The 23,491-nt window shown below is 31.1% G+C and overlaps 1 protein-coding gene across 1 annotated transcript; it reads left to right on the forward strand.

The window, feature by feature from the left end:
- Positions 1-230: 230 nt before the first annotated feature.
- On the forward strand, positions 231-22,128 carry LOC139501066 (serine/arginine repetitive matrix protein 1-like). Its single transcript, XM_071290034.1, has 8 exons — positions 231-623; positions 4,496-4,682; positions 5,798-5,914; positions 9,058-9,686; positions 12,926-13,125; positions 15,070-15,402; positions 17,097-17,233; positions 18,290-22,128. The coding sequence occupies exons 1-8, from the start codon at positions 541-543 to the stop codon at positions 18,395-18,397; spliced, it is 1,794 nt and encodes a 597-aa protein (XP_071146135.1). The 5' UTR covers positions 231-540; the 3' UTR covers positions 18,398-22,128.
- Positions 22,129-23,491: the final 1,363 nt, after the last annotated feature.

Consider the following 23,491-nt stretch of genomic DNA (forward strand, 5'->3'; position numbering starts at 1 on the left):
CAAAAAATGTGAAATCATTTAGATAATATAATGAAACATGGCAACAATTTTTAAAATTTCATTCTAACTAAAACTGAATATGACCTAAGACAACTTCTGTGTGACCGGAGCAAGTATATGTGACTGGATTAAACGAGTTGGGTTTTTTCTAGGATAAAATTCAAGCTTGCTCAAACTGGTTAGGAATGACAAGGAAATACGGAAATTAATCCGGCATTTACCCAAGTTTTGGGTTTTAGAATCGCCCTAAAATTAGATCACAGCAAAACATTATTATGATGGTGTAATTTTTATCGAAATTTGATAAGTTTTGATAAGAATTCTCTCACGTTTTTCCTGTCAAAGTGAGAATTTTAAAGTCCGAAACATTTCGAGAACACATTCTATTATTGGAAATGAATATGCAATGATAATGAGGAAAATATAAAGCATGTAGCGCTTGTTGTTTTGGCGCGTGAGGACATCAGTGCTAACGCAAATGCCAAATGTGTATCGATCTTAACCTTCATCTGGTAAAGGAAAGCTCATTTTCAACTACAAATGGGTTCGGATGAAGATTATGTGTATCAGCTGAGGAGGACTGGGGCAGCTGCGTCATATCCCAATATCAAAGATGTCATGAAGTGAGTTTCTGGCAGATATACATTGTACATGTATACAGTAGTCTACAGAAAATATGCTGCCTACAGTGTTATGTTTATGTCTTTAATCCCTAAATTTTTCATGGCTATGACTTGCTTTTATAATATTGCCCACCAATAAGTGACCAAACCATACACCAACTTCGAGTTTGTCTGCAACGGTTTCCGGTCGTTCCGGCCCCAAACCGATTGAATCCGGGTCCGTTCGCGCCCATTCACGTTCACACCCACTCATGTTAAATTTGCCCCCTTTCACTTTCACACCCAACATGTTCGCACCCAAAGTCCGTTCACACCCTACATGTTCGCGCCCAATTTTAATTGGTTTTGTGGTTAATAACTTTGTAATCAAGTTTTGGCAAGTAGTATTCTTATAAGTATATTTGTTGTAATTGTCTCTAAATAAAGTGAGACAGCATTTTGTTTTTGTGTGAAATAAATATTAATCAAGTTTTGGATAGTGAATTGGTAAACAAATAATAATCCTTTCTAAATAAAATTGGGATTCTGTCAACGTTTTATTTTGTGTTGAATAACTCTTAATCATGTTTTGGTCAGTGAATTGCTATAACTTTGTTTCATTGATTTGTTTCAAAATAAAGTGAGATTCTGACTACGTTTTTTTTTGTGTGTTGAATAAATTTTATCATGTTACAAATGTATGGTTATAATATTGTACTGCTATATTTTATTGTTTCAAATGTTTCAGATCAAAGGGAGCAAGCTGTTAAAAAACAATTATCTTTTGTGTTTTTCATTTAAAATCAATGTTTTACTCATACCAAGTTAAATACATTCAGTATTTACACCAAAGCAATTTGAAACAACAATCATGATTTTCCAATTATTCAACTGGAATTTGAATTGAGGCGAACGTGTGGAGTGCGAACGGACCTTAGGTGGGAATGTGTAGGGTGCGAAAGTGTATTGGGCGTGAACGGACCTGATACCGCCTAAGAGGGGCCCGCTCCGGTCATGCTTCAGTGATTCCCTATATAAACAACCAAATTTTTCCCAGAAAAGGGGGGGCCCAGGCCCCCCCTAAATCCCCCTCTGTACACCAACTTCGAGTTTGTCTGCAACACACCTTATTGTTATATACATGTATGTCCGCCATTACTGGTATTCCATAAAGCCTTAATAAGTGGGTACAAACAGATCCAGGTTGTGCGAATGTGTGTAGAGGGCATGTGAAAGGGGGCAAATGAGAATGGGAGCGTACATGATTTTGGGCGATCAGACATGGATTCCACAGCAATACCCATGTAATACATGTAATAGTCCCTTCCCATAAAAAAAAGTCTGTCATAACAATACAAAAGGGAGAGTTGATAGTTCAATTGTAGGAAAATCGATGTTTGAGTGCTGCAGATTACAAAAAAGTGGAAAGTTCTTTTGAGCATCATCAGGGGTTCAAATTGAAATTAGCAGTGGTTTGAGGTCCTGGATCTTCCATTTATGAGTTAGGACCTTCCAGACAGGTTAAAAAAGCAGGCAAAAGCTGTTGAACTTAAAATATAAAATAGACATAATCTTAAACTACAGAAAGCATAGTTTTCTAGAACTTGTTTGACTCAAAATTTTGAATAAAACAAAATTTGTCAGTAGTCTCAATTTTTTTCCAAACTTTTTGAAATATATTTATAATCCAACTCCTGATGAGTCGAAATTTTGGTTGTGCCAAATCATAATTATTAATTGTTTCAAGGTTATCAAAAGCATATATGTTGCATTTGGTATGTCAAAGTACATGTAGTACACATGTCTACATATGAACTCAGAGAATGACTTCAACATGTTCAAGACAATAAGCGATAAGAGAATACTTTATATAAATTTACTGATTGCAAACTTTGTGATTGCTTAAATTTGACCACTGGACGTTAATAAGCAACCAACATTCAGTCAATAAATCTTAAATTTGTCACAATTGATGTGATGTGCAGTCATGTGACTAGTTGCAATTCACTGTTTCAGAATCTAATGCATTCTGGGTAATATTTTCACAAGCGCACACCAAAACGTTGTGATTCACGACAGGTTTAAAACGTTCTAAACAATGGAAATTGAGCCAATGACGTAAAGTTACCTGACTTAGGGCAGATTGAAACAAATGCAGAGGATATAAAAGTTTTAACAGGTGTCAACCTTCACCCTTACCTGAAATAAAAGTGTTTTATCACAACATAGAAAAACATACTATGAAATATAAATTGAATTGGCTTAACATGTACACAATCAAATAACATACATGTACACAAATAAAAAAAGAGGGTACTGCAGGTGAACCACGAAATTTAAAACAGTTCAACAAATAACACATTTTCTATAGGCTTGTATGCAGACTTCAGCAAAACTACAAAAAAAGTTATCCACAAACATGTTGGATTTCCTTAATCCAGGAACATTGGTACCCACTAAAATAAATGAATCCACAGTAGAATAAATACAAAATTAATAATAAAAAAAGGGGTGCGACATGTTAAGGATGTACTTGGGTGAGGTTTTGGAATTTGTGCCAAATGTTCGGACTCCTTGGTGTTTTTCAATACAATACAGTGTAAAATATTTTGCCCCATAACACACATTTATTTTTTCATATAAGACTTAATAGCTCATGAAAGGTCATGTACCAAAATTTTAGAAGATTCTTGATTTTCTTTCTTTTGTTTTGAGACCCAAATGAACCAATGCAAATATAAGGTAAAAGTCCGAGTCAGCCTTTTCCCGCCATATTTTAAATCTCAAATATCTCAAAAAGGAGGTCCATGACCTATCAATATTTTTAGCTTATATTGATCCTTAATTGATGCTCTACCAGCTTATAGTATCAATTTTAATTTCTTAATTTCCTAATTTTTACCTAACCTCACCTAAGTACATGTACATCCTTAAACAATATCAGAGAAACAACTATGACCTGGATCAAAATGTCATTAAATGAAATAATGTGCACAGGTAAATAAATGTAATTTGTTGTAACATGTGTAAGGAGTACATTGAGTAGGAAAATATTTTAACAAAATGAATAAATTTGTTGTTTATGAAACGAGAGCAGATGTGCAATTTATCGTCATACTACATTTTGTAAATACTTATCGTATTAGAAATAGTGAGACGAGATATATAACACATAGTAAACATGGTAAATAAACATTTAAAATATCAAAAATGCATTACAAATTATATCAACAGGTCAAATAGTCAAATTAACACTAAAATATGATTTGAGAGTACATTTCCTCACAGTATGACAGTTACCATGGTTACTGAAAGCTAGTTAAAATTCATCTGTATTTTACATCAAAAAAACATTTGAAAAGAATACAAATTTAGCTATGTTCTAATTTGACAAAATCTATATATTTGTGCCACTGACAAAATGACTGAAAACTATGTTAATGATCTACAATGTAATTACAACATTGATAAGATACATTTTACTTGTAACATGAATACGTTTGTATAAAAGTTCAATGAGTTTACAAAAAATGTATTTGGATCACAGTGATATCCATGCTTTCAGTACAGTTTGTTTTCAATTTATGAGTTTGAATATATCCCATATGTATGTATGTATTTTCCCCCTCTGAGACTTTATGGCCTTCTTTTACTTTAGAGTTCCCAACCCTTATAGAACTATACTAAATTATCATAAACCCTAATCTTTCCCTAACCCATACCTAACAATTACACTAACCCTCACAATAAAACCTAACCCTATAAACCTAAAACATCCCGTTACCTAACCATAATCATCTTTAAAGTATAGGGACCCCTAAAGTAAAAGAAGGCCACTTTTATTGCACTTTAATGTCCTGAGTTTACTAATTGTTTTTAAACTGCATTTACAGGTTAAAGATGGGGATAACACGATTTGGACGCAGCACAGATAACGATTATTATTTAGATTCTGCAAAACTGAAGAATTTCATTTCTCGTTCTCATGCTGAAATCCACGCTAAGAAAAGTGAAGATGGGCAGTATGTGTTTGTACTTCACAACAAAGGACTGAATGGTACATTTATCAATGATATTAAGGTAACTATATTTTATGATAACTTATTCTTAGAAGAGGGGCGGGGGGGGGGGGGGGGTATCTGCAAGGAAGAACGCGAAATAAACATGATAAAATTGCCATTTCATGATGAACGAACAATTAAAAATTTCTTGCATGTTGATCTTTTTACCGATTTCACAAAACATGGTGAATAACGAACCTTTTTCATGGCTGCAAGTGAAATAAAAATGGCAAAACACGTTGCACGAAAATAACCCTTTACCACCCTCTTAGAACTGCACAAAATTGTCTTTTTCCTGACTTCTGACCTTGTGGTTATAAACATAAAGAATGCGTTTTTCATATTTAGACCTAGAAATCAACCAAACAAAATACTAGATTTGGTGTTTATAGCACAACTTTTGTGCTCTGATAACTGAGCAATGTTTAATATTTGAGAGCACAGACCAACCCTATATTTAGGGTTGGGTGGAAAATAGTCCCTGGTATTAACAGTTGTCTGCATGTAAACATCAAATTATGTGTGAAGTCCCCTTTAGCCTTAAGGTGGGTTTTCATCAGGATTGAGGGAGGGTAAAATAGAAGAGTGTTGTCAAGTTTTATGTCCTGGTCACCGGCTACAGGGGAATTAAGTTTTAACATGGTTCTTTGGTATTTCTGCCCTTTTCATATCATCCTTCCATCTTTCCCATTTCCAAGTTTGAACAGGGCTTACATGTCCTCAGACATATTCTTCTTTTATTTAAGGTGGTAGACCTTGGTTCAGGGAGATAACTCTTTGAATCAGTTATGCATTTGTAAAAGTCAAGTATCATCAATGTTTTTTAAGCATTTACCTGAAACAGATTGGAAATAGTCTATGTATCCTAGAAGCTTAGAACATATTTATGAAAATGGCTGACACAAACATACTGATGATTTTAAGAGTTACTTCCCTTAACCAAGGTCTACCACCTTTAGACAAAATTTATTTAAAGGATTCCATTAACTTTATTCACATGTGTGAAATACTAGTCATTGCTACAAGTCAGATACTATAAAAATGTCACATGTTATTAAGTGATGCATCTTTTTCAACTTCCAAATTGAAACAAAAATTTTCTTTGAATTCTCCAATGTTATAATTTTATTTCAGATGAACCAGTTTATTCTGTTACAAGAAGGAGATAAAATAACATTTGGGCATACCAATGGATTTAAGTTGGAACCAGGTCAGAGAGCAAATCAACCAAACTCAGAATTTGAGTTTGTGGTAAGTTTTTCATAAGGCCAAATAAAAATATATGTGTGGTTCCAGTAACCCTACCGTCCCTACTTTTTCAGCTTAAAAATAGCCTACCCTAAAGATTTTATTGTCATTTTTCATTAAGCACTGTTAAAGTCAGAATGTTGCTCCCATAGACTCAATGTAAAAAAAAAAGATAAAATAAAAAAAAATCCCTACCTACGGTACCTACCCTAAGTTTTTTTTCAGATGTAACTGGAACCACACATACTTTTTTATTTGGCCTAAACAATGATTATGAATGATATAAAGAAGATGTGGTATGATTGCCAATGACACAACTCTTCACAAGAGACCAAAGGACACAGAAATTAACAACTAGGGGTCACCACACGGCCTTCAACAATGAGAAAAGGTTATGTAATGACAAATGAAAAACATTTCAAATGAGAGAACTAACAGCCTGATTTATGTACAAATATATGTAACAAATGACAACCACTGAATTACCGGTAAGTCTAAACACTGCTAAGGACTCCTTAGTGCACTAAGGGCTATACAATGCCATTAAGGACTAGAAGGAGAGCTGTTATAAGTATTATTTTTACATATTATGGTAGAGATAGATATTTAATGCATAAATTTCAAATTTTATAGAAAAATAATCATAAATGAATAATATATTTAACATTCTATAGACACGTGCCTGTTTTTCTTTGATATGCCGAAAATCAATCAACCGATTGACACGTGCCAAATAACATAACAACAGTTACCGATTAAACAATCATGATCTTTTTATTTTAAGTAATTAACAATTGTATCGAAAAGATTTAAAATTAAACGTTTTGTTCTTATTTAAAATGATTTAAAGGCCAAATAAGTTTGCTTTATTTATTTCCCGACAAATCTATTAGCCATAGGTGCACAACTTTTATGTGCGCCAACTAATAAGTTAGAGTGTGGTCAGTTCGTTAAAATTTTTATGTAAGAGACACGAAGACTAAAAAGGAATAAATATATTTATAAGTGTTTTGTTTTTATTTTAATTCAGACAAAGTTGCGAGTATGGGACACAATTATAAAATAAAATTTATTTATTATTTTATACAAATGGTTTCACTAAAAATATGAGTAAAAAAACTACAAATCATGATGATTGCTTTTCCACTTTTTAATTAATGCTTTACATATTATAAATAAATAAAATAAATAAATAAATATTTAATTTAATTATACATAGTACGAATTACGATTGAATTGAAAAAAATCATGTGGCGTCCTTGGGATTTATCAAAACAACTAGTTTTCAACTAATTTGGTTTCTGTTTACAACGGCCTCATATGGTACTAATTTGTTTGTAATTGATTAAGTTTCATTTTCAGAAAAATAAGAGAGTCAAATGGTTTTTTTACCGAATTGTCTGTTTAGCATATTTTTGTTTATTGCATGAAATAATTTATGAAATAATAACTATGTGGTATGTCTGATCTATGAAATGTAATTTAAATACCTGTATAATATATATATGAATTAAAATATTTAAAATATATATATATTTCAGTCATTTATTAATATAAACATCAAATAAAAAACCCGACATTAGATATATTGCTCTGGTGGAAAACTTTATTATTTTCAAGAAATACAACATACACTTGAGAAAATACTTTGTTATTCTGAAAAAATAAACATTAATAAAATTTCAGAAACAATTCATTTATTAGAATCCAACTTGAATCTTGTCGATTAAACACAACAGATAGCAGGATTCCCGTGTAATCAGTTATGTAATTTGACACGTGTCAAACGGTTCATTTTCGGCATATCAAAGAAAAACAGGCATGTGCCTAAATAATGTTGAATATCTTATTTATCTTTGATTATTTTTCTATAAAATTTGAAATTTATAAATATCAATCTCTACCATATTATGAAAAGAAATTACATGTAAAAGCACCCCATCCAGTCCTTAGTGGCATGTTATAAGTCCTTAGTGCACTAAGGAGTCCTTAGCAGTGTTTAGACGCACCCCTGAATTACAGGCTCCTGACTTGGGACAGGCACATACAGAATATAACAGGATTAAACATGAAAGTGGGTGCCCAACCTACCCCTAATCATGCTAATCAACATGATCAAAGGGGGAAACTTTAAATGAAACTGTATGGTACTGAGAACATTTTGGAAAAAATAGCAGCATCAAAAATGTATATATTACACTCCATAACTACCACAAAATCTCCTTTGGGGATTTTAAGCACAAGAGGAACTTATGCTGCTCGTTTTTTGTCATAAGTGTTCTTAATCTACTACTTTATTGTTTGAATGAGTATATATATATGTGCCCTTATAACTCCTTTGAATGCTAGTGTTGAAATGTCTAGCTTATAAAAACTTCAACAGACTAATTATGTTTTTTTAAACCCTGATGTCATAACAAAAAAATGATAACATTGTGGGTCTCATTGGGGTCTAAGAGTGACGCGGGATTGCCGATATATTGTAAGCGTGACACGTGAAAGTCAAATAATTGTGTCGTGAAAACGGGAAATGAGGTCTAGCGGGACCCGGGAAATGACAAAAAAATGAGAATTGCTTACGGACATAGTGTAAGTGGGATACGGGAATCTGACCAAACAGTAAGCAGGATCCGGGATCGGAACCCCCCAATGAGACCCCCAACATTTAAGGAGAGTTTCACACCTTGCAATAATTTACAAATCTTTTTAACAAAATGTGCTAAAAGTCATTTTTTATTGCTTTTACCATGTTTGCTAAGGTCAATAATTAGGATAAGATATAGCAGCTTCTTTCTCTTGTTTGCCACGATCATAATGCTGCATTAAAGAATTGTTATTTCCACTGTCAGTTAATATACCTAGAACTTAGTTATGCTTTAACATGTTTAATGCCTAACATGAAACATGTTTCGGCTATTTTGGGTAATGCACCATTTAATTTAAGTCCAGATTATTTTGTTTAAGCACTGATAAGTTGGAAAAATTTCTGTGTATCTTTCTTTAAGAGTATATAAAATAAAATATTTGGAAAATGAGAAAATATGTTCTATCAACCTAGTATTTTTCAAATGACTAAATAAAGGTAAATGTAAGTTCACATTTGCTTAAAGTTTTGTGAATTATAAATTAGAATTTATTCTTTGTAGTTTGAAAAAGTACCAGCCAGATTCGCAGAGGCTGATTCAACCTCTGAAGTACGAGACAGCAAAATACTCAGTTCTCCAGAATCAGATCACAAGAAATCTCCCAAATCACCGAAATCCCCATCAAAACTAAAAAGACAAAGTGATATTAATTCATATTTAAGTAAACATTCAAAAGACTCAGAAAAATTAGAAATCAAATCACATGACTCATCACATAATTCCATGTCACCTGACCATAGATCATTCGATCATGATATGTCATCACCGGACGCAAAATACTCTGAGCGAAGCATGTCACCACTAATTCCGCAGAATGCACCGAGAGAATTATCCACCTTAGTTATGAGTATGAGCGAAGAAGAGGAATACGAGTCACCAGCAGACATAAAGCCAGATATTTTTGAAACAAAGAAAAAAGGACGGGAATCAAAAGTTTTCAATTATGCAGAAGATTCGGAAGACGAATATTTTGCCATGGAAGCAAAAACTGTCCCTATAAAAACTAAAGGAAAACGAGGGAGAAAAAAGTCTACTACACCTGTACAAGCTCGAGCTCCTAAGTCTAGGAGTCCACCAACAAAGAAAAAAGTCATGATTTCCCCAACGAGACCTATTTCAAGAGATAGCAGGTAAGTTTATGCCTGCACTTTTGCTTGTTAATAAAAATGTAAAGGAACTTGTAAGTACAAAAAGAAAAGTACCACAATTAAGACAAGACATGTCATTATTCCAAATTAAATTATGACAGAGACGGCTTCCATAAGTTTATTTTTTTAGCGTGGTTCTATTGGTCTTACTGCGGTGCTATATTTTTTGTCTGTTTTACTTTTTTTCTGTCAAAAAATTGTAAACCAGTAAAGTTTAAAACGAATTGCTAAATCATTTCCAAGCGGTATAAAATTCCAGTTCAAATTGATCACTTCAAACCAGATTGTTTATACCCCATGATTGATTTACCTCATGTTGTTATACTTATCATGTTTATGACAAAATGTTTTAATTAGGATTTTTTTTTTTTTATTAAAATTTAAGATAAAATCTGGTTCAAATAATAAAACAATATATATTTAATTAGTTCTTGTTAATTTTATATCTCCTTATAACATGAATCCTTTTATATACATGTTCTATCTAGAAACTAGAAAGTTTTTTAAATTGAACATTTTTGTTCCCTTGAATGATATACATGGTAATTTTATTGATCTGACATTGATTTTATAAAACATTTAATTACTATAATTATTTAGATGAATATTTAGCATTTTTAGTTCTTATTCATGTTTTATTTATTTTTAAAAGATTTTCAAGTAAACAAACTGTTTATTGATTTACTTCTTTTTTACCAATAATTTTCTGACTCAATGTAAACATAACACATGTACCATAGTTTTTAAACCAATATGACCAAATAAACAGATACTTTGTGGTAAAAACTTGAGTGTTGTTAAAATTGAGAATGGAAATGTCTTTTTTGTTGACATATATAGATAATCATTAAGTATAACTCTTTCAGTGATAAAGATGATCATCTTACATCATTTTGTACATATACGACTTAATTTATTGGTTATTTTATTTAGATAATTTTTATACGACCGCAAATTTTGAAAAAATTTTCGTCGTATATTGCTATCACGTTGGCGTCTGCGTCGTCGTCGTCCGTCATCGTCGTCCGGCGTCCGAATACTTTTAGTTTTCGCACTCTAACTTGAGTAAAAGTGAATAGAAATCTATGAAATTTTAACACAAGGTTTATGACCATAAAAGGAAGGTTGGTATTGATTTTGGGAGTTTTGGTCCCAACATTTTAGGAATAAGGGGCCAAAAAGGGCCCAAATAAGCATTTTCTTGGTTTTCCCACCATAACTTTAGTTTAAGTTAATAGAAATCTATGAAATTTTGACACAAGGTTTATGACCACAAAAGAAAGATTGGGATTGATTTTGGGAGTTTTGGTTTCAATAGTTTAGGAATAAGGGGCCAATAAAGGGCCCAAATAAGCATTTTTCTTGGTTTTTGCACAATAACCTTAGGTTAAGTAAATGGAAATCTATGAAATTTAAACACAATGTTTATGACCACAAAAGGAAGGTTGGTATTTATTTTGGGAGTTAAGGACCCAACAGATTAGGAATTAGGGGCCAAAAAGGGACCCAAATAAGCATTTTTCTTGGTTTTCGCACTATAATGTTAGTATAAGTAAATACAAATCTAAGAAATTTAAACACAAGGCTTATGACCATAAAAGGAAGGTTGGTATTGATTTTGGGAGTTTTGGTCCCAACAGTTTAGGAAAAAGGGGCCCAAAGGGTCCCTTTTTAAACTTTGTTTGATTTCATCAAAATTGAATAATTGGGGTTCTTTGATATGCCGAATCTAACTGTATATGTAGATTCTCAACTTTTGGTCCCGTTTTCAAATTGGTCTACATTAAGGTCCAAAGGGTCCAAAATTAAACTTAGTTTGATTTTGACAAAAAATGAATCGGTTGGGTTCTTTGATATGTTGAATCTAAAAATGTACTTAGATTCTTGATTATTGAAGTTTTTTTGGTCCAGTTTTCAAATTGGTCTACATTAAGGTCCAAAGGGTCCAAAATTAAACTTTGTTTGATTTCATCAAAAATTGAATCCTTGGGGTTCTTTGATATGCCAAATCTAACTGTGTATGTAGATTCTTCATTTTTGGTCCTGTTTTCAAATTTCAAATTCTACATTAAAGTCCAAAGGGTCCAAAATTAAACTAAGTTTGATTTTAACAAAAATTGAATTCTTGGGCCTCTTTGATATGCTGAATCTAAACATGTACTTAGATTTTTGATTATGGGCCCAGTTTTCAAGTTGGTCCAAATCAGGATCTAAAATTATTATATTAAGTATTGTGCAATAGCAAGTCTTTTCAATTGCACAGTATTGTGCAATGGCAAGAAATATCTAATTGCACAATATTGTGAAATAGCAAATTTTTTTTTAATTAGAGTTATCTTTCTTTGTCCAGAATAGTAAGCAAGAAATATCCTATTTGTGCAATAGCAAGAATTTTTTTTAATTGGAGTTATCTTTCTTTGTCCAGAATCAACTTAAATCTTTGTTATATACAATATACAATGTATATACACTTTTTACTACCAACTGATAAATTTAAATAATCTTTACCATTCAGTGATAACAAGCAGTTTTTTTACATCTTGATATTTTATGATGTATTTAAATGAGTAGTTATTGTTGCAAACTCCATTAGAAATTTGAATTGATATCAGTTTTGAAAAAGGGAAACGGGGATGTGAAAAAAAGGGGGGGGGGGGTTAAATTTTTCTCATTTCAGATTTCATAAATAAAAAGAACATTTCTTCAAACATTTTTTTGAGAGGATTAATATTCAACAGCATAGTGATTTGCTCAAAGGCAAAAAAAACCTTTTAAGTTCATTAGACCACATTCATTCTGTGTCAGAAACCTATGCTGTGTCAACTATTTAATTTTAGATTTAAAAAGTTTGAAGAAGAAATCTTTAATTGATTTGTAAAATCTTGGCATTTGTTTTGTGTAAAAAAAAACCATGTAATGTCAAAAATTTGATCACAATCCAAATTCAGAGCTGTATCATGCTTGAATGTTTTGTCCATACTTGCCCCAACTGTTCAGGGTTCGACCTCTGCGGTCGTATAAAGCTGCGCCCTGCGGAGCACCTGGTTTTCATATGAAGGAAGCCTCCTTCATTTCTAACTAGTTCACACAAAAAAAAACTCATAAACAGGAAGACTTAAGAAAATGCAAAATTTAATGCAAATGCACTTTACAGTTATCAGTCAAGATAAGATTGTCTCAGCATTACTGTAAAATTTCATTATATATTTTATACTTAACAGCCCTGAAGTTGAGTTACCTTCTCCTGGTAGTGTCAGTAGCATGTCACGCCACAGTGATCATAGTGATGATGATGACCATAGTGATAAGGGTCACAATGACAGGCGGGACAGCATGGACAGGCGTAACAGCATGGACAGGCGTGACAGCATGGACAAGGATCCATTTACTTTTTCAGATAGTGACAGTGATTCTAACAAAAGTAGGTTTAACTTTTATTATAAGACCGCAAAAAAAAAATTTGTGTCGTATAATGCTATCATGTCGTCGCTGAAGATGCATTTAGTTTCCAGACAATAACTTTAGTTGAAGTGAATGGATCATTTAAAAATTTTAACAGAAGGTTTAATACCACTAAAGGAAGGTTGGGATTGATTTTTGGGGTTATAGTCCAAATAGTTATGGAATAAGGGGCCCAAAATAAGCATTTTTGTAGTTTTCAAACAATAACTTGTGTTTAAGTGTATGAATCTCTCTGAAATTATACCACTAGTTTCCATACCATAAAGGGATAGTTAGTATTGATTTTGGGGCTTATGGTCCCAATAGTTTAGGAATAAGGGGCCAATAAGGGGGCCCAAAATAAACATTTTTGTAGTTTTCAAACAATGACTTGTGTTTAAGTGTATGAATTTCTATGAAATTATACCACAAATTTCCATACCATGAAGGATAGTTAGGATTGTCGTTTTGGGGGTTATGGCTCAAAATGTTATGGAATTTATAGGGACAAAAAATTTCTGATCAATGGACAATTTAAAAGCAGTGACAGGGAGGTAATTCAAAAACATTTAACTTATAATGTTGAGTATGTTCAGATTTACCTCTCTTACACTACTTGTTAATTCTGATTGAAGAAATGTCAGATTTTGGACTAATTGCAAAAAAAGGGGGTGTTAGTTGTTTCAATTTTTTTTTCTCCAAATTTCTCAAATTTCAAATTTTTTAAAAGTTTGAAGAAGAAATCTTTAATTGCACAATATTGTGCAATATATTTGTAAGATCTTGACATTTGTTTTGTGTAAGAAACCCATATAAATAATGTCAAAAATTTGATCACAATCCAAATTCAGAGCTGTATCAAGCTTAAATGTTTTGTCCATACTTTTCCCCATCTGTTCAGGGTTCAGCCTCTGCGGTCATATAAAGCTGCGCCCTGCGGAGCACCTGGTTTCTCTTGAAAGCTCATTGAAATATCTTGCCATTTTTAAACATGTTTAATTATAAGTTATTGAACTGAAAGCTTTTAGTTGAACTGTGTTACTCTGCAGCTATATAATACACACAACCTTAATAAGATTATCATCAAAGTTTCATGGTTTGTAGATTAATAGCTATGTTGAATAGAAATTTTTTTTAAAACTGAAACCAATAGCATATATAAATGAAAAATGATTGTGGTGACAAGTTGCCTCCAAGGAGAACTGAAAAATAATTTATTTATTCTAAATCTGATTCTAAATCTATTGTTGCAATTACAAAAACAAATTTAGAATGACAGGTACATGCACAATCAGTTAAGGAATACTTAATGATTCCAATATGGATAGAAACATTTATTAATGAACCGAAGATAGATAAGGGTATTGAAGACTCTTTGGTGGCCTTGGGCTGTTTTCTGCTCTTTGGTCAGATTGTTGTCTCTATGACAAATTCCCCGTTTTGTATACAATGGAATGGACTTTATTGTTTATTTAATACATGTTTTGGGAAAAGTACTAAATTTTTGGGGAGTAAAGAATGCATTCATGCAATGAAAAAAACAATATAGGACTGATAGTTTCTAGAACTTATAATTACATTTGAAAGCAAAAAAGTGCATTGAGCATAAAATTCTATACATGAACATAAAAAAAAGTAACAATGAAACATATATTACTCGAATATGTATGGTATGATCAAATTACAAAAAGATGTGTATGTGTATAAAAAATTATGAACTGTTCTTAAGATATCAAGTCACTGAAAGTAATTTTTAAAATTGGAGTTATCTTCCTTTGTTCATCAAATCAACAATTCAATTCAATTCAATTCAATTCAAATCTTTATTGCCATAAAACTACATATTTATAGTATGTGAAACAATATAACATAACAAAAACCACAATTTAATTAATATTAAAAAAACATATGTATTTGCTTGTAGAGAAAGGTAAAAAGGCAGCAAAAGGGAGACCACCAGCTAGTAAAAGTAAAGGGCCAGGTCCGGGGCCAGGATCAGGGTCAGGAAGGGGACGGGGTCGAAAAGCAAAGACGGTTCAACCAAAGATTGAACCGAAGATTGAACCTGACTTTGCAGAGGAGGATGAAAAACCTGCAAAGAAAAGGAAAAAGACAGCAATCTCACCGCCACCACGGAAAAAGCCACCAGCTTCACTGCCACCACGAAAAAAGCCACCTGCATCACCATCACCCCCTCCTAGACCACCAGCTTCGCCCTCACCCCCACCACCACCCCCTCCCAAATCAACAGATAAAGGTATATATAACTTAATGATAAACATTTTTAGGAGATTAAAGAAAATTAATATTCATGAAATAAAATATAAAATAAATGATTGCTCCAACCTTACAACCTTATTTAGCATGTTTCGGATTTATCAAAAATAAAATTTGATTCATTTTAACAGATTGGTTATTATAAATGTTTTTATAATGAATCAAATCTGTTAAAACCATTTTTTTATAAAGATTTATAGAATATGTATATGGTGGCTGCTTAAAATCCAGCTGTAAATATAGAAATTGAGAATGGAAATCGGGAATGTGTCAAAGAGACTACACAACCAAAGATTAGAATATTAAGAACAATGACATGTATCAAAAATACCCTCCTTTGTACTACAATTACTTGCTGAGTCCTCTTTTTATACCCAACCTAGGGTCATTATGTTTTCCTGTCTGTGCGTCCTTTGTTTGTCAGTTCGTATGTTCATTTGTCCCTCTGTCCTGCTTCAGTTTACAGCAGATTCCATTGAGTGTGTAGCAAGAGGTAATATCTTTGGTTAGCTTGCTTGTTAGCTGAACCTGGAAGTCATTGTTAAGTTAGGTAAACTACCCTACTTTAAGAATAGACTAGTCCGACAGAAACCTATTAATCTGTATGTTGGACTATGCTACTTCGAAAGGCGTGTAGTATACCTGACCTAATAATGACTTCACAGTTCAGCTAACAAGCAAGCTAACCAAAGATATTACCTTTCGCTACACACTCAATGGAATCCGCTGTAAAGTTTTTGGTCAACAATGTTTTTGATGAAGTTGATTACCTCGAAATAGAACAATAGTGTTGAAAGTGGGGTTTGACACCAATCAATCAATCAATTTGAAGGTAGAAAAAAGAAATATAACAAGGCCACATAAAAAATAATTGTTTTTCAAAAGAAAATTAACAAGCAGATTTATCGATAGAACTTGTGAGACAAAATAAATGTCTGTTGTTCACAACTGCAAAGGAAAATGTTAGCTGTATAATTTCGATTTTAATGACTGCATCCAAAGCTTGTTTGTAATTATTGATTATAAATATACATGTACCACTTTGATTTTAGTGTTTCTCTGTGTAAGATGCAGTGATTGGAGCTGCCCATTCTGTTTTAGTCAATTAAGAATAAATCAGAGAGCTATTAAAGAATTGCTTATCCTACAATCAAGCAATCATGGACATCTTTGATTTTTAAATAGTTATGAAATCTATAAACAAGAAAAACTGTGTTAAATTTTATGGTTACACCCTGGTGTTTACTGAATCAAATATGTTTCAATACATAAAACTTGGCAAAATCTGTTATTCTGTTTCATAGTGTAAAAAATCCTTTCAATTATGTTTTCTTATGTTTCATTATGCAGAAGAAAAACTACAAAAAATCTGTTCTTCAGTTTCAAAATGCAGAAGAAAACTTAAAATAACCTGTTCTTACACTTCATAGTGCAGATTTTTTTTTTATCTGATCACCTGTTTCTTAGTGCAAAAGAAAACAAACTTAATATTATCTGTTTTTCTGTTTTACATATGGTGCAAAATAAATCTTTAATCTGATTTCCTGTTTCATAGTACAAAGGAAAACTTAGAATTATCTGTTCTTTTGTTTCATAGTGCAGTGGAAACCCTAAAATAACATGTAATATAGTATAAAATAAAAACTTCAAATTATTTGTTCTTCTATTTTTAAGTCCGGAAGAAAAGACAAGGGAGACAACCTTCAGGTGCAGAAGGTTATTCTGAATTAGAAGATGGTGTTGAATGGTACGAGGAAGAAAAATGTGCTGCAGAGAAATGTAAACGACCAAAAAATAAAAGAGTCAAATGGGTAGGTATTGGTTTCAGGCAAAATAATAAATTATCTTGCAAAACATCATTAGTTTCAGAATTAACAGAATCAGGTATAAAATTAAAAAAAATGTCTTACAAAATATCAAAATTGATATGCAGAATTATTACTTCAGTCTTCCAATATTGCAATAAGTGATTTTTCTGCATAAGATGTGAATATAAACTTGAGAAATTTGATATATTTATAAAAAAAAAACCTCACTGAACTGAAACCGTGATGAAATAGATACAAATAAAGAACCATTCTGCTCTTATCTGATGACTTGATTTAATCAGTAAAAGATAAAAACAAATTTACCGGTAGTCTTAATATATTGTAGTTGCGAAATACTATGGTTTCATTTTTTTTTCGTAGGATTCCACTTTTCATCGAATTTGTAGGAATATGCAAACCACAAATTTAAATGTTTAACAAAGTACACATGCATGTATGTTGACTTTGTCAAAATTACGAAATCAAAAGTACGACTTTTCCTCAATCCACAAAAATAAATAAATCTTAGTCCAAGATAAATGAATAAGTTACTGATGCAGTCTTCTCCACTGTTAGTTTAGTACACATACTGGCAAATCCCCTGCATTAGCAAAGAGTAAATGAAAGATTTTTATGAAATTGAATTATATTTAATCTTATGCATTAATAAATAGACATAATCCCCTGCATTAGCAAAGAGTAAATGAAAGATTTTTATGAAATTGAATTATATTTAATCTTATGCATTAATAAATAGACATTTATGAGATTTTCCTTTGATCTTACTGACTGATGATGTCCTTTCTCAGCACAGTAGAGTGATATGAAAAAATATCACTAGAAACTTATCATAAGTGCACAGGTGCTGTTGTCAATGAAATTAACAATGTAGTCATAGGTAAAATAGCGATCAATGGATTATCATTGGTCATCTCAACTCAATTGCTTTTCTCACTTCCGCTGTACTGGCTCAAGCGAGAAGATCAATCTCATTGAGATGACCAACAATAATCTATAATTATTTATTAAATGTTTTATAAAATTGTTTTATATTTGTAGGTGCAATGTGATCTTTGTGATGAATGGTACCACACTGTATGTGTGGGTTGTCAATACGAATCAGTTAAAGATCAAAACATAGAATTTAGTTGTGGATATTGCAATTGACCAGTGTTTTCAGGCTTTAAAAAGACTTTTGTGGATTCTTAGATTTGAAAAAAAGGAAAAAACAGATAAAAGAAAAGGCTATAGTTTAAAAAAGAAAGATCATGAAGATTGAACTTTCAGAAAAGAAATATTAATGAATTTAAAAATGCAGTAGAACTTTTGTATTTTTTATCATAAAAGGGTCATACTTGTTTCATGGTATTTATGAATATTAGATATGGTTAATTTGTAAAGTCCGAATACAACTACATGTATTTTTGATAGACAATACAGGTTATAAAGTAGTTTGTAATTTAAGAATCTAATGCTTCTTTTTGTAACTTTATTAGGATGTAAAAGCGTTGACCGAAGAACTTTTTATATGAAGCGCAGAAGCATTCATTCTTTATGTACACACGGTCAAAGCTTTTACAACCCTATGAAATTACTAAAAGGATCATGAAAATAGGATTTCTGTGAAGTTTTTCTTTCATTTACCTGTGCTTTTGTTGAAGCTGGTGTCATCATGAAAACTGCATTCATTTTGAAATGAATCTCACAGGCAAACAACCCTGTGTTTGAATCTAGGTTGATTCTAGAATGACATGAGATTGATCTTAGCCAATCAAAATAACGAATTTGAAAAGCGTTATCTCACATGATATTAGACTAAATATGTTATGATGCTGCACAGAGCTATATAGGTTGTAGGCATTCCAACTGAAGTTCCAAAATTTTTCAAAGAAAGAGCAAAAATGTGTTATAATAAATAGCTTTCTACATCAAATATTCAAAATATGAATTCAAACTTTATAATTATTCTTGTAAATAGGTTTTGATATTTTTAGGCATTCCCTTGGGGAACAGATGAAAGAGCAAAACAACCGTAGAAGTAAAAATCATGCAGTTGTTGCTTATTTATAACTGATTTATGCTGCTTTTAACAACTATAACTGACAAAAATATAAAATTTCACAATTTTTTTTAAATTTGTCTCCTTTATCCACATCAGTTATATCTTTACAAAACTTTTAGATGATGCATCAAATATCATGAGGAATTCTTCTTATTGCAAGCAACATAAGGAAACTCACAAAATTTGCACCAACCGTGTGCACACAGGAATAAAAGTTAGACACATTTTTCTATCGGAATGTCTATTGATTTACATGATTCTTTGAGCTGTTTTACGTTTTAAACAATGCTATTAAACCAAAATATACTATAATCTAAACATGGACCATATAAATATATACTTGAATTGGATGACCCTTTTAAATGATAGAAGTTAATTGATCTGTTTATTTTTTGTACATTTAGTCATCATGCATAATATTGTTTAACTACACACAAAACCATTTTATTTGTATCACCCAAATTGTCCTCAGAATAGAGATTTTATTCAAAAGTTCAACCCATACCAAATGGATAGCTTGAACTGTTTATTTGCTTATGTGAATGTATTTTTGTTCGAAGTATTTGATATTGCAAAAGACTCATCATCTTGTAAAAAAAGGCTTAATTTGCTTGAAAGTCTAAAAAATTTATTTAATATGGCCTTTTTAACAAGCTATAATTCTTCTGACACAAAGTTTAAGACTGTAATGCTTTGGTAAGGCCAAATGAAATATAGTTGTGTTTTCTAACTATTTTTCATGTTAACCATAAATCCTTTTAGGGATATTTTTGATAATTCACAAATAAAGTCCAGACATTTTAGAGTGTGATGTTTTGTATAGACACGTGTGTATAGTTACCATGGTTACAATATAATGACCTATAGAAGAGTTTTAGTTGTTTAATGTATAATTCAGTTGCTGCCTCATTGACAAAAGAACATCTCTTTTCATAATATAAATCACAATTCATCCTTTCAGAATCTAATGCATTCTGGGTAATACTTTCAAAAGCATACACCAAAACATTATACTGGTTAAAAACTTACTTAATAATTTGAATTCAACCAAAAATGATGTAACATTATTTTCGTATGGTGTACAAACAACATAAAAAATATCAATTGGAGTATCGGAAAAATGTTTTTATCTCCTATTTTTCAACCAAGTTTTATTTTTATATTTGGATGAGTACACCAAGTATTTTTTTAAACATTTTTTAAACAATCAATCATTGTTTTATTGGAAGCTACTTTCTGCCACTAGTGCTATGTATGTTAGAATGTAAAATTGTGTACAGTTATTGTTTTGTAATCTTGATGTACATATTTTATTTTTGACATGTAAATGCTTTGGTGAAATCAGGCAGAACTTTGTAGAAATCTAATGCTATGGGGGTTCTTCTATTTGTTGTTATTGGAAGTCCTTTTGGTACACCTCAAATGAATTTATTTTGACTCTACAAAATTATTTAATGTCAGAGCATTTGACATAGATGGTCATGTTTTTTTTTATATTTATGAGGTGTAATGTGTAATGTGTAATGTGACCATTCACAGCTCCATTTGTAAAGGAATAATTAGAATTATGAGCTTTCTCAACTATGCTGTAAAGAAAATCGTAATGTAACACTTAAAATCAATGAATTTTAGGGAAATATTGAACAGCTACAGTTGAATACTGTCTAAATCATTTATAAAATAATTTTCAATAAATTGTTGGAAAAGTTTTGAAATAAAATTGATAAATTAAAGGAAAATTATCACTTGTTAGTGTCAGTGCTAGTTGGAAGCAGTATTTTTTTCCAACAAAAAGGAATATAAAACAATTTGTTAATGTAAATCTGTAAAAAATTGAAGTCTTAATTTGAAGTCTTAATGCATTTTTTTTTTTTATCAATTTGATTTTCAGCAAGATTTTAAAATCAGTAAAAAATGAATAAATTAAATTTTTTTCTCTTCAGCTTACAAAATTAATTTCAATGTCAATTAGCTGGCACTGTTCACATTTATATACAGTTATATTCATATAAGGTTCGCTTACACATGTTTTGCCGTGAAATGCAACTTAGCACAAATTAGACACACATTTAAATTTTCTGATATTCAGTAATTCTTTGTAAATAAATAGTTTAGATTTTATTTGTATACGTGTTAACATCTCTCTCAGGTTGTCAATTCTGTGATTTTGATTATCTCATTATAGTTGACTTTGCCACAGAATGTCTTGTAAATGTGAAATCTTCGTAGCTAGTAATCAGTATTTGAAAGATTAAAATTTTGACCCTTTATATTTACTTAAAATGTATGCAATATGGTCTTAAGGTGGTACCTAACACTTTCACTAAAATTAATTTGGCTCGTTTAATTTTGATAAAATTTTGACAAAGTATTTACTTTGACCCTTTAACAAAAATATAAAAATTTCAAAAAATTTTGAACCAACCGTTTTGTCAGAAAAATTACACTGGTTATATAGCAGTTTGACAAACACCAATTTTGATATTTCAGAAGCTTATTATTCCCTTTACAACACAACGTAATTAAAACGTTTAGCTGATTTTACAGAGTTATCTCCCTGTAGTGTTAGGTACCACCTTAACATTTCCAGATAATATTGTAGGCAGACTAAATTTAGTGGTATTATTATCTCGTGTTAGGACTAACTAGGTACTTAAAATGTAAGTTTCTTCAGTACGTACTCTGAAATTCAAATCCGTAAATTACTGAACTGGATTATTCAAAAGTGAACTTCAAAGGTTTGAATAATCTGCAAGTTATATTTTCGTAATTTAAAATTTCTTCTAAATTTCAATTGAACATTAAATCATCTTTTATATTCCATTTAAAAAAAAAATTGTTACTCAAGCCCCACTTAAATCGATAAAATAAAGACTATAGTATACAATAAAAAATCTCAAAAGATATGATTTTGCCTTTCACACTACCTGTGTTTTAAATTGATAATTAAAACAATCTTTAAATCTTTTATTTGGGACATCTGAATTGATCGATCCTTAATTTTGCTGTAGTAAAAAAAAAGAGAATGACCATTTTTTTCCCACAGAATTAAACATTTTCAATCAAATTTTGCAGTCATATTAACTGTTGATGTAAAAGTTTCCTATATCGCTGTTTGATGTACATACAGAGTTTATAGAATTGTGTATATATTATTTATGACATATGTATATGTAATAAGAACTTTCACAACAACTGTGGTTCTCTAGTTTCGGTTTTGAAATGGCAAATTTTCTCATAAAAATCACAAAAACAATATATGATAGATATTTCCTGTTTAGAAATTTCAATATTGAACACATCTTTCAATATTGCAGTAAATTTAAACCTAATTATAAGACGTTTAAATAACCAATAACAGTTACTGATCTTGTGTTGTAGGAAAAAAATCAAATAAAAACTGTAAAAATCTTATATCCAGAAGTGCTGAGCCACAGTTAATGTGAAAGGTTCTCTTTAGCTGACTTATATAACTGCTGTAGAATTGCTATAGATATATTGCAAAAAAAATTAATGTGAGGCTTTGTTTCAGTTTTAATTAAGAGGCATTTTAACTGATATTGAAAAATAGATTTATGATTATTTGTTGTGATTTTAAAAACATTCATTTTCAAGTGTCTGGATGGGGTTTTACAGAATATAGAATAATGAGCAAAAACATATAGAATAATATACGAGAAACAATGAAAAGAGAAACGTGGACAAAAAATATAAAGAATAGAGAGAAAATGGGGTGCTAAGAACAGATAATAGTTGGCTAAAAAAAATAATTGAAAAATGGCCTATAAAACTTATAGCATTCAGACCCCCCCTCCCCATCCAGAAAGACATATTCATCGGTAAACATATATATATTCATAATAATAAAAAAACAAGTATCACAATAGCCTAGTCACTTCATTCAGTTATTTTTTTGTATTTTTTATATGTGTTTTATTCTCAAAATATTGTAGTCCTACGAGTTATTAGTGCATTTTATATGTGGGATTAGATACTGTTTTTTCTAGACAAAATGCACCCTTTTTAGACAAATCCAATTTGTTTTTTTATTAGCCAACATACTGAAATTCTGCAAATGAAAAAAAATATGGTAAGAGTGTACAGAAAATCTGCACTTAAAAGATATGACTTGAATACAACTTTGAAAGTAAAACAGTTCCATTCTTTAGTAAAATAATGTTTTATCATATCTTTCACAT

Source organism: Mytilus edulis, chromosome 13, assembly GCF_963676685.1.
Source record: "Mytilus edulis chromosome 13, xbMytEdul2.2, whole genome shotgun sequence".
Lineage (NCBI taxonomy): Eukaryota > Metazoa > Mollusca > Bivalvia > Mytilida > Mytilidae > Mytilus > Mytilus edulis.